The sequence below is a fragment of the Trichomonas vaginalis genome, chromosome II, assembly GCF_026262505.1.
Source record: "Trichomonas vaginalis G3 chromosome II, whole genome shotgun sequence".
NCBI lineage: Eukaryota > Parabasalia > Trichomonadida > Trichomonadidae > Trichomonas > Trichomonas vaginalis.
This window is the reverse complement of record NC_067204.1, coordinates 11,694,968-11,707,712: the sequence shown is the minus strand read 5'-3', so window position 1 is coordinate 11,707,712 and position 12,745 is coordinate 11,694,968. Positions and strand designations below refer to the sequence as shown.

General features: G+C 31.1%; 5 protein-coding genes and 1 pseudogene across 6 annotated transcripts; 3 read left to right on the top strand and 3 right to left on the bottom strand.

The window, feature by feature from the left end:
• Positions 1–133: 133 nt before the first annotated feature.
• Positions 134–810, top strand: TVAGG3_0528480 (uncharacterized protein; the record flags this gene model as incomplete). The annotated part of the gene is made up of 1 exon (XM_001583922.1): positions 136–759. The coding sequence occupies one exon, from the start codon at positions 136–138 to the stop codon at positions 757–759; it is 624 nt and encodes a 207-aa protein (XP_001583972.1).
• A 298-nt stretch (positions 811–1,108) lies between these two features.
• Positions 1,109–5,132, top strand: TVAGG3_0528470 (cation-transporting ATPase-related family; the record flags this gene model as incomplete). The annotated part of the gene is made up of 1 exon (XM_001583921.2): positions 1,202–4,609. One exon carries the CDS (start codon positions 1,202–1,204, stop codon positions 4,607–4,609), a length of 3,408 nt encoding a protein of 1,135 aa, XP_001583971.1.
• Positions 5,133–5,249: 117 nt separating this feature from the next.
• TVAGG3_0528460 lies at positions 5,250–6,537 on the bottom strand (annotated as a pseudogene). The gene has a single exon: positions 5,540–6,433. A coding segment is annotated over exon 1 (894 nt).
• A 484-nt stretch (positions 6,538–7,021) lies between these two features.
• On the bottom strand, positions 7,022–8,153 carry TVAGG3_0528450 (coatomer subunit epsilon family; the record flags this gene model as incomplete). Its single annotated transcript, XM_001583919.2, has 1 exon — positions 7,232–8,062. The coding sequence occupies one exon, from the start codon at positions 8,060–8,062 to the stop codon at positions 7,232–7,234; it is 831 nt and encodes a 276-aa protein (XP_001583969.1).
• A 102-nt stretch (positions 8,154–8,255) lies between these two features.
• Positions 8,256–9,162, bottom strand: TVAGG3_0528440 (spectrin binding; the record flags this gene model as incomplete). Its single annotated transcript, XM_001583918.1, has 1 exon — positions 8,558–9,157. The coding sequence occupies one exon, from the start codon at positions 9,155–9,157 to the stop codon at positions 8,558–8,560; it is 600 nt and encodes a 199-aa protein (XP_001583968.1).
• A 606-nt stretch (positions 9,163–9,768) lies between these two features.
• Positions 9,769–11,229, top strand: TVAGG3_0528430 (ribonuclease inhibitor domain-containing protein; the record flags this gene model as incomplete). The annotated part of the gene is made up of 1 exon (XM_001583917.1): positions 9,769–11,229. The coding sequence occupies one exon, from the start codon at positions 9,769–9,771 to the stop codon at positions 11,227–11,229; it is 1,461 nt and encodes a 486-aa protein (XP_001583967.1).
• Positions 11,230–12,745: the final 1,516 nt, after the last annotated feature.

Here is a 12,745-nt window from a genome sequence, read left to right as displayed (position 1 = left end):
CGAAAGGTAATAGAATTCGACTAAAAATACAATTTTAAGCCCATTAGATCAATTTCATGCATATTTTCGTGGTAAATTTCCTTCAGCAAAATTCTCGAATTCGACAAAAATGAAATCAAAAGTGCCACCAAAAAAATGACTGAAGCTTTTCTTCAAAGTTTAGAGATCAAGAAACTGGAAAATGGCTACTACGGTGCAAACCTCAGTGTCTTTACATCTGCTGTAAATTATATCAAAAATGGTGGATCACGCGTAGGTTTTCCATTTTTTAAGAGTGATAAGACAAATACTATAATAGAAGCAAAGCAAATTGAATACGTTTATAATTTCATTCAAGCAATATACCAAAAAGAGATTAAAGAGCCATTTTCAATTGATTTGTTTAAGAAATGCATTCAAGAAACAACAACAGAAGAAAATCAGCAGCCACAGAATACTCCAGAACTTCAAGCTGCTCCTGATGTCCTCCCTGCAGCACCAATACAAGAAACAATACCAGCACAGCCAGAAGTACCACCAACCAATAACAATCAGCAACAGCCACCGTCACAAAGGCCAAGAAGAGTACCTAAAAAACAGCAACCAGAAGCCCCTCCAGTTGTTCAACAAACAAACGAAAATAATGGTTATACAATAGAAGATGGAGTTCTTTCATTCCATACAGCTCAATTTTCAGAAGAAATAAAAAAGGAGCTTTGCAGGATCCTTGGTATTTCACCTGCTTTAGGTTTCAGTACAATAGAATTTCAAACTAATTAAATATAGTTTTTGTTTTGACGAATAAATATTTTAACATACATTAGATAAACCTAAACGTTAATTTAAATTAAAATCTTGTGGATGAAAATTTCGATTTCTTTTCAATATGATTTGCTTGATCAAATTTAGATATGCCATCCATAGTTCTAGATGTTTTTGAATCCATGATTATGTTCATTTGTTGCAATTAATGATCATTTATGAAATCTATTCAATCTATATTTATTTAATGGCTATTTGCCCAATTTTATATCTCTCTATCATGAACATGATTGATTCGTAGAAAGAACTCACCTAAAGATTCGGAGAGAATAAATTTTTTTAGCACGAAAAAGTGTCAAAAATGGTACTAAAATTTAAATTAATCAAACCACGTCCATTAATTCAAAGATTTGATCTTTTAATAGCCATTTTAATCTACGCATTCATATTGTTTCCATCCATGAAGCTTTTATCGGAAGCTTACGACCCCTCTCCACCTACTGAAATAACAAATACAACATTTTCATTTTTCACTGATCATTTGAATGTCACAATGCTCGAACCACACACATTTAAAGTATTGTGTCCATTTGTTTTTATAGCTTTCCACATATTATTTTATTTATTTACAATTTGGGTAATTGATTTCAAAGTTCTTGTATTTTATACATCAGCAAAAGAATCAGATGCAACTCATGTTATATTTTATCCAAAATTGCATCGCGGTCATGCAGAAATCGTTCCATTTATTCGCACTGACCATACATATGCAATATATCAACAAAAGCGGCGCGAATACGTAAATGGTACGTTCAAATCTTTGAAATACCCAAAGAATGAATTGATCAAAGACTACTTAGAAAGCAAAGGCTTATCATCCAGCGACGCTAAAGAAAAAGAGGCCTATTTTGGCTCCAACGCATCCAGCATACCAGTACCAAGCTTCAAAGAGCTCCTGAAAGAACATCTTACGACCCCAATTTTTCTATTTCAAATTGTTTCAATTTCAGCATGGATGTTGGACGATTACATTATGTATCCACTTCTTACACTTCTCTCACTTGTTCTGGTCGAAGCAAACACAGTTAGAACAAGACAATCAAATATGCTCGAATTACGTGACATTGAAACTAAGCCAATCCAAATCAGAGTACTTCGTGATGGTCTATGGAAGAATCTGCCCAGCGACAAACTAATTCCAGGCGACATTGTCCTATTAAATTCCGAAATTATTTGTCCAGCGGATATGTTACTCCTAAGTGGCCGTGTTGTTGTCAACGAAGCCATGTTAACAGGCGAGAGTACTCCACAAGTGAAAGAATGCGTCCAAACGCTCGATCCAGACCACAAACTTGATTTTTCGTCAGACAAAAGATACATTTTATTTGGCGGAACAAGGATCGAACAAGTTCTTCCAGAAAAGGCACATATCTTTACAGACCAGCCTGGCGCAGTTGCCTACATACTTGCAACAGGATTAGGAAGTTCACAAGGTTCATTATTAAGAACAATTTTGTTTGCTAGCGAAAGAATTTCATATGAATCAAATGACTCCACGAAATTGATTCTTTTCTTGACATTCTTCGCTTTAGTTGCTTCTGCTTATATTGTATACTTCGGCTGGGGCAATTCCTCTATCTCCACATTCGCTTTGATTGTTAATATCATTAAAATCATCACGAGTACAATTCCTTCTGATCTTCCAATGCATTTAACTTTACAAGTTAACTCTTCTTTGCTTGCATTGTCAAGATTAAAGGTTTTCTGCACCGAACCATTTAGAATTCCTTTCGCAGGAACTATCTCTGTTTGCGCATTCGATAAAACAGGAACATTGACTGCAGAAGATTACAATTTATTAGGAATTGATGAAATAAATAATGAAAAAGTGACAGAACAAACAATTAACAGTGTCACAGGCAATTTCACGACTGATTGTGAATCATTGTCATGCGAAACACAAATGGTTGTTGGCGGATGCAATTCATTAGTGTTTGGTTCAAACAAAAGATTGGTTGGTGATCAATTGGAAGCTGCTGCTTTCACAGCGTTGGATTTCAAATTTACAACGCAAACAAACATTAAAAATGAGAAATGCAAGTTCCAGATTTCCAAGATCTTCCATTTCTCTGCACAGTTGAGAAGAATGACAACTGTTTTAACAACTATGTCGCCTTCAAAAGGTTTCGAAGTTGTTACAAAAGGAGCTCCGGAAGTAATTTCAACTTTACTCAAAGAAATTCCTGAAAATTACTTCGAAACATATAAGAAATACACAAAACAAGGTTGCAGAGTTCTTGCATTGGCTCATAAAACACTTCCTTCGCAATCATCATTGATTTCTTTGACAAGAGAACAATGTGAAAGTGAACTGACATTTTGCGGTTTTGCCATCTTTTCTGCGCCATTAAAGAAAGGCACAGAAGACACGATTGCCTTGTTATTGAAGAGCACGCACAGGGTTGTTATTATTACAGGCGATGACCCATTAACAGCTTGTCATGTTGCGAAGAGATTGCACATAATAAATTGCGAGGAATTCGACAATTTAATTGCTGATGAAAAATATGACGAAAAATGTGTCTGTTATACAGGAAATTGTTTACAGAAATTATCACAAAAAGAGCTGAATGACGTCTGCAGAAAAGTCAATGTTTTCGCTAGAATGTCTCCTGAAAACAAAGAACTTGTTGTCCACACACTTGGAAATCTCAGTTTCAACACGATGATGTGTGGAGATGGAACAAATGACGTCAACGCGTTGAAACAAGCCAATTGCGGTGTCGGATTATTGGAGAACTCCATTGATACAGCTGTTGACGATGAAACATACAGACCAAAGCTTGGAGCTGCTTCTGTTGCTTCTCCATTTGTTTCAAAGAGATCAACAATCTCTGCTTGCACAGATATTATCAGATTTGGACGTGCAACATTGTCTGGAACAATTGACTTGTTTAAGCTGCTCAGTTTAACATCATTGATCACTGCTTACACATCATCTGTTTTGTTCATAAATAACGTGAAGTTCGGAGAGTTCCAGATGACAATTTTCGCTGTAACAATGACATTTTCTTATATGTCAGTTTCCATGGCAAAACCTGTCAGAAATTTGTCACCGGAAAGACCATTTAGATCCCAGTTTAATTGGTATTTGGTTACATCAGTTCTTTGCCAATTCGCTGTACACTTAGTTTTCCTTGTTTTAACTCGCAATTTGGTATTCGAAACTGGTTATAAAACACCAGAATTCGATTCGAAAGTTGTTTTTTCACCTTCTTTGATGAATACTGCGATGTTTTTCATTTCAAACGCGCAACAATTGGCAACGTTTATATCTAACTATAGAGGAAAACCATTCATGACACCTTTCGCAAGCAACAAGGCTTTGTTATGGTCTTGCATTGCAACATTTGTTTTGCTTTTTGGTTTGTTGTTTAATAGTGATGAAACATTAATTAATTATTTCCAATTTGTCAAATTCCCGACATTAAGATTCAGGAATTTACTTGCTTTGTATTGTTTCATTGATATTGTTTTGTGTTATGTTATTGAACAGATATTGTTGTTCTTGTTCACATTGCCAATGAAGTTGAAATCACATGACTTAGTTTCACAAGAAACTCTCGATAAATTGAAAGATTACAAATTCAATGATGACGACCAGTTACCAGAGAATTTGCATAAGTTTTCTTTCATTGATATGCTTAAGGAAAACTTCCAACTACAGAAGAATATGTTGATAAGAAGAATCGAAGCAGATAAGGAAGAGAAACTTAAGAATATATTGGCAAAGAAATCTGGTTTAACAAAACAAGAACAAATGATTCTCAAAGAATATAAACAAAAAATAAAGAAAAATGCTAAATAAATAAATTAAATATACATAAATAAATAAGTTTTTTTTGTATATAATAAAGAAACAGCCGAAATTCTTATTTCAAATGGAGCAGATATCAATGCTAAAGACGAAGATGGATGGGCCCCTCTTCATTGGGCAGCCAATGATAATAGCAAAGAAACAGCCGAAATTCTTATTTCAAATGGAGCAGATATCAATGCTAAAGACGAAGATGGACGTACATGATCAAGTAATATTTTGAGTATGAACATATTATGTGCATGTATATATACTTTTATTGCACTTTTAACATGCTTCGCGACTCAAAATATTAATTTTCTATTCTTATCAAGAATTCATTAATGAATATCATCAAGGTTCAGATGTTCATTTTTAATTTTATATGTATAAAATAACACATTTAAATCCAAAAATATCATCTAAATTTGAATCACAATTTGAAATATACCAAATTTCAAAAGGAAACATTTTATTTATATGTTATTTAACACTCATGTGCTTATTCTCAAAAATATTCGGAATAATTTTATGATTTTTAACTTTGAATTTTTATTATGATTTTGTTCATTCATATGAATACATTCGTACAAACTATCGTTGTATGATAAATTAACATTTTTTGTGATTTTATCGTATTATTTGCTTGTAAGTTTAATGTAATGTAGAGTTTGTTGCTCTTGAAGGTCGTAGGAACAATTACATCGATCTTGGATCCAGAAATACTGCTAACAAATATGGAATTTTCTTGTGATCTGTAGAAAAACCAAATATATCAAATACCATCCAATGATTCGAATTGTGTATGAAGGACAAGTGATTCAGCCTTAGGTATATTATAGCTCATAATTTTTTTTTGCATTTTAAATACAATTCTAATAATTTATAAACAAAAATATATAAAACCACAACAACAAAATATATAAAACCACAACAAAATAATTATTTGCACTTTGCGATATCTTTCAGAATCTTATTGCTTTCTTCGAGATTTGTAGATGACAGTTTGAGAATTGTTTCATCTTTTGGACATTCGCTTATTCTAACAACAGCTTGATGTTGACTTTCGACTAGTTTAGACATTCGTTGAATTAATGAATCTCTATCAACCATTGTTGATGAAATTTGTTTCAATCTTGCTGAAATCTGAGTGAGTTTTAACAAAGGTGAAGCCCCTTCAATAGGTTTCAAGTTCACTGTTTTAACTGGAAGATTATCAATAACAGTAAGTACTTCGTCGATCTTTTTGGAGATTTTTTCATCGACATAAGGTTTTTCATCGAAATCTTCATTCACAGAACTTATTGTTAATGTTACAACGCGCCCTGATGTTTCTATTTCCTGAAGACCGAAATGAGAGAACAACTCATTCAAAGGACTTTACAGTACTTCAAGAATTGTTTGACTGTTTTGTTCCATTGTGTTTTGATTAGTTAATATTGAATGGAATACAGTCATTTTAGTTGTAACACTATTTAATGTGTCTACTTTCTTTGCCATCATGTCTACAAGCTCTTTAAGTGATTTCCTTTCTTTGTCAAATCTTGCTTTTTCAACTTCATAATCCGCTTTATCATTTGCTTTCTTTTCTTCCAAAAATTTGATTTTGGCAAGTGATTCATTGAGTTGTTTCTCTTTTTCGCGCATTTCTTGCCTCAAATTAGTTAATTCAATCAAAGGAACGAAAGGTTGAGAAGTTATTTCTTCCAATTTTTGACCATCTGTTGCAATTTGTCTCTGCAATTTTCGAATAAAATCTTCTTTGTTTTGGATTTTGTCTTTCAAGTCATCGATTTCTTTCTGTTGGGTTTCTATTTTAGACAAGAACTCTGACATCTGTTGTTCTCTTATTGTTCCTTGGTCAATTGCTGTTGATAAAACTTTCTTTTCTGATTTTTCATACAAATTTTTGACGGCCAAATATTTTTTATTAAGTTTTTCGAAATCCTTAATATTTACGCTTTGATTTATCACTTCCTTCATCTCTTATATCTTATTTTGTTTCTTCTCAATGACTTTAGAAAGATTCATTATATCGACTTTCTGGTCATTTATCTGGTGATTTAATTCATCAATTTGTTTGTTATTTGTTCTTTTATACTCTTGATATTCGTTGTTCAAATTATCAAAACTTTCCTTAGATTTTGATAAATTGTCATTTAATTCTTCATTCTGTTTAGTTAAGACAGTGATTTTATTCTTAATTTCTCCATTTTCAGCCAAAAGTTTCTTGTTTTCTTCAGAAATTTGTTTTTCTTTTGTTGTCAAACTATTTCAATAATGAGTACTTTCTGAGTCTTTCTAAGTGTGCCCTCACCATTTCTAGCCTGAGAAAAGGACTCATATTTATGGTATTACTTTTACTTTGCATACTTTCAGACCAAAAATTAGTAAACTCATGGACTTTGGTTTATGATGTTTACGTATCGTTGTAATGAACCCTTAATATCTTAGGGAGGACTACAAAATTAGCCACCATTTTGTAAAGCAATTTTTTGGCATCCCCTGTTATTGTTGGGGACTTACTTTAAAAAAAATGTTTGCTAGCAGCCTTATTCCACTGTTTGAGGAGCTCCAGATCCCTAATATCTTATAAATTTTAATAAAAAAATAAAAAATAATATAATTTTTAGTCTATTCAGCAATTTCAGCTGCCTTTTGGTCGAATTGTTCCAACATTTGAGCAATATTGCTGGAATACTGGCATTTCGTAGAATTAACTAACGCAACTTTATCTGAAATTTGTTTTGCGTCTGCTGAAGGAATTGAAAGAACAAAATCGTTAATAATAACATTAGGATCATTTGGAAACTGGTTTACGTCCTGTGCAAGGTCTCCAATTGCGAGTTCCTTCTCATTGAGAAGAAAACGGCAAGTAGCGATTAAACTATCAAGTAGAGGTGATACTAATTGAGAGTATCTATCGTGTTGGTCAAGAAGATCGTTGATTGCCTTATTAAGATTTTCTTGGGTACGAATTGCGACAACTCCTTGTGCAATATCAGATAATGCTTTGTTACTAATGTTAGGAATTTCCTCGGATGCTAATTCTGGTCTGTCGAGTGCTAATAATGCTTGAATTCGTATCATTCCTGCTTCTGGGTGTTTAAGATCGTGAATTAGTTCAAGAGCATCGCCGGGTTTGTTGCATAATAAGTAGCAAATAGCAATGCAGATTGTGTAGTACTGACTTCCGTTTTTCGCTTGAATATCAAAATTATCTGTAATATATTTAACCTTTGTATCATTATCTTCCATTTTCATTACATTAGCTAAAATGTTAATTCCTTTTGCCATAGGTGAATCGCCTCTTCTTGTTTGATTTATCACATAATCGACTTTTCCAAGAGCAAGATTTGATCTATAAACCATAAATTGTCCTTCTTCTGGAATTTCTGGCTTAGATCCGTCAGTCGCAACTTTCTGATAGAATCCAAGATAGTAATAGTCCGCAAGTTCTTCCATTATTTGCAAATCTGACAATTTATGAAATTTGTCACGTAATCTCATCACTTAATCGCATTGTACAAGCAAAAATCTTTCATGCACTGAAATAAAATAGAAAAAAGGAGTGAATGAAAGAGGATTAACCTCCATTCTCTTATGATTATCTTCAATAAATGGAAAAATTAGACTGAATGTTTGTGTGAATATAGCATCATTGATAAAATATCATTCTATTTTATCGATGTCTCAATCCGTAATAACAAAAATCTGCACATTTTAAATCAAATATTGATAAATTTATAATGTTACAAGGAAATAGATAAATTGTATTGGTATCTTATTTACTAGAATGAATTAATAACTATTAATTTACCAAACATAACGAAATTTAGTTTTATTTCGAAATTTCAAATTATAAACATTAAATTATTAAGCGGAAACAACAGTTATATAAAGATGGTAATAACCGAAATGAGTATATGAATATTTGTCAAATTCCAATTAAATCTGTACTTAAAATGATGAATTTGCATTGGATGCTACAAATTCTCCAAACCAGTTTCCATTTAATTGTGAAAACTGTAGTAAGGATTGCTTCTTGGAATCAACAAAGTTATATGAAACTTTATTTGCAACAAGCCACTCTGCAGCTGCTCGATTTTTAGAAATGATTGTATAGTGAATCGCGTTCCAGCCGTTAGAATCAACGGCATTAATATCTGCTCCTTTTCTCATTAAATATTCCATAAAGTCACGATGTCCACGAAATGCTGCAATATGGAATGGTGTTTTACCATCATCTGTCCGTTCCTCAATATCTGCTCCAAATTGTAATAAAATGTCGACAGCATCAACACGATTTGTAAAAGCAGCCCAATGTAAAGCTGTAAAGCCTGTAAAATTCTTTAAATTAGGATCTGCATGTGATTCTAATAAATATTTTGCGCAATCGACGCTTCCATATGCAGCAGCGCACATTAAAAGTGAATGGCAATGATTTTTTTCTGATATCTTTTTAGCATCTGGCGACAAACTTCCTGGTACAATGCTTCTTAATTTCTCGACATTATTTAATCTTGCAGCTTCCCAAGCCTGATCAATTAATGCATTCATTTTTCTGATTTGTCAAAAAAGTGATAAATAAATTGAATACTAGATTTGGGGTGTGCAGCGCCAGTATAAATTTCCTTTTTTTATGATTGTTTACGAATTCTTGCAAATCTATACATCAGAGTGTATCACTGACTAACATTTAGTCTACGTTCGAAATGTTACACTTCGAAAGCAAATTCAGTCATTGTTTCGACTTTTCAACTTCTATTTATTAAATCCCAACATTCATCAACAATGAAATTTCGTTAATATGATCATCAAACAATTTTAAACAGTTCTTTTGCTAATAAATATAAGTTTGACCTTTACAAATTTCGATTTTTCATTTTCGAAACTAAGAACATATCGAAATCCTCAATATTATAGTCATACATCATAATGTATATTGACTATCTTTGATTTATTCTTCTATATACCTTCAAATTTTTTAATTCGTGCTATTTTCATGGATTTACGAAGCAACTTACAAAATTGCAAGCTATCCAATATATTATTCCGTGTTTTAGTACTTATTGATACATTATTTATTCAAAATTTAATCTTTTCACAAATTGACAAATTAAATCTTTCTGTTTTATATAAAAATCAAAAGATAATAATATTGTTTAAACATGATTTTCTTTATTCTTCATCAAATTACTAGTTTTGAACCATTTGGTTACAGAGATGAAAGTGAAGAAGTTATTATTAATTGTTCATCGGAATTAAGTGGTGAAGTTGTTATTCCTCGAACTGTCAAAGAAATATATAGCAAAAGTGAATATGATTATGCCTTCAAGAATTGTTATTGGAAGATCACATCAATTAAATTTGAAGAAGACAGTGAAATTATTAGTATTAGTAATTATAGCTTTTATTGGACAAAAATAAAATCAGCCGATCTCAGTAATTGTAATCATCTTACATTACTTAATGAATCAGTCTTTTATAAATCTTATGGTTTAAAATCAATTAAACTTCCTCAAAACATTTTAAGTATTGGGGGAAAATGCTTTTATATTAATCTAGCTCTATCATCAATAGATTTACCAGATTCTGTAGAAATTATTTATGAAGGTGCATTTAGTGGTAGTGGATTAACGACCATAAATATTTCAAAAAATTCTAAATTAAAAAAATTAGATTCAGGTTGCTTTTTTGGGACAAATCTTATAAAAATTTTTATTCCAAAATCACTTAATGAAATATCTTCTGAAGTATTTAATAGATGTAAATATTTAGAAAATATAACAGTTGATCCTGAAAATGAATATTATAAGAGTGATTCTAAATCTTTATTTACAGGAACAGATAATTCAACATTATTTAAAGTTGTTGAATCATATTCAGAGAGTGAATATATTGTTCCTAATTATGTTACAAATATTTCCGATTGGTGCTTTTTTAATGCAAATATTTCATCTATTCAACTTCACAACAATATTTCATGGATTGGAAGTAGTACATTTTCTTATTGCACGAACCTAACATTTATCACAATCCCAGAAAGTGTAACATCTATTGGTTATAGTACATTTTATTCTTGCACATCATTAACATATATCACAATCCCAGAAGGTGTAACATACATTGGAGAAGCTGCATTTGTTGGTTGTACATCATTAACAAATATCACAATCCCAGAAAGTGTAACATACATTGGAGATGGTGCATTTTATCATTGCTCATCATTAACAAATATTATTATATCTGGAAATAATATAGAATATATTGGGGATGGTGCATTTAACAGCAATGAAAATCCAATAAACTTCTTCATTCCAAGAAAGTTTATTTTGGATGAAAGTTCTATCCATACTAATTCATATCCATTTGGAAGTAATTTATATATTACAAGTCAAACAGTTTTAACAAACTCATCAAAAGTTTTTTTTGGAGAAAAGTCAGTTCATGTTCACTTTGATAACACAATTAAACTTTCAGATCAAACAACAATTGATGTTCTTCAATACATCTCAATTGAAAACATCAGTATTCCACTCTATATTCCTAAAACTATTCATAACAATGTTTGTTATGAATCTAAATTCTTCCATCTCACTAATCTTTTCATAAACATTAATAAAGCTTAAAATTTATTCATTCATGCTTCCTTTAACAAATAAGATTTAATTGTTCATAAAGAGATTTAATAAGTATTTTTTTATGATGTTATATGTGAGAGAAAAAAATAGATATTTTTTAATTTGTTTATTTGCACAATAGAATCGTATAATGCAGGTTTAATGATTATTCTCTTACTTTCGTCTGATGAAATAGCCCATTCTGTTTCGTCATCTGAGATATATTCGTCAATTGTGGATTAAACGAGAAAAATGTGTTTCAGACGTAATCAGGGGAAAAAATATTTATTATTTATTGATGTTGGAATAATATCTTCAGCATATCTTCATTATCAGATGAGATTTGAACAGGAGTTAAAATTTCACCTAAATGAAAGGAATTTTTGTTGATATCTGCTCCGTTTTGAACGAGAATTTGCACAATATCATTAAATTTGTGTTCAACTGCAGCGTAAAGAGGAGAAACATATTCAATTTTATAAATTTAAAAAAGAATTTCCGTATAAAAATAAAAATGAATTCTATGAATAATGATAATGAACATAATGAGAAAATAGTAAGAACTGGATATATTTCATAAATAGAAAGAGAACTCTATAATTACAAAATGAACCCAATAAATAACAATATAGAATTTCATGAGAAAAATAATGAATTTCATAATCTAGATTAACATTGGCACCATTTTCTATTAGGCATTTAACAACATCATACCAATTCATTCTAATAGCAATGTAAAGAGAGTTAAAGATCATCTTCTTATTCATTAAATTTACCTGACATTCTTTATTGATGTCAAAACCATTTTTAATAAGAAAAATTGCGGCTCTAATATTAAAATTCAGTAAACAGAAAGATACAGTAACATCTTCGCAAAAGTTGTTATCAATAAGCCAATCACAAATCTCATGGTGATGATATGAAATGGCAATGTTTAAACATCCATCATAAGAAACTCCGTTTTGTTGCAAAAGTCGAATAACTTCGCTATTACCGCTTATAATAGCATCTTCATTAAGATCAGGATTGCCCTTTAAATTGTTCATTAGAAGATATCTAACAATCTTTATAGATCCGAATCGAGCTGCGTAATTTAAGTAAAACTCTTCCAAATGATCCAAATTTTGTGTTGCCGATTGGAAATTCTCTAAATCATCTGATGCAAGAAATTTGAGGATAACTATATGTTTAAATGCATTGTTTTCTACATGGTCTAATATCTTTTGACAGTCTTTATCTGCTTCAAATTGAAAATTTTCAAGAATGATTTTATAAAGTCTGGCATAAATGTGAGTTTTATGCAGCATTTTAAGAACAGTAATACTCTGTGTGCATTTTTCAAGCGAATTAAGATGGTTTTGATGTTTCTTAAAATACTCTAAAATATTTGGAATTGAATCATCAAAATTTTTTTCGTCCAAATGAAAAATAATATCAAATACATTTGATGTATCTTCTAGGCATTCATTTAGTTTTAGATCTGTCATACCAGTCACATGACGAAAGCGTTTATTGTTCATTTTTT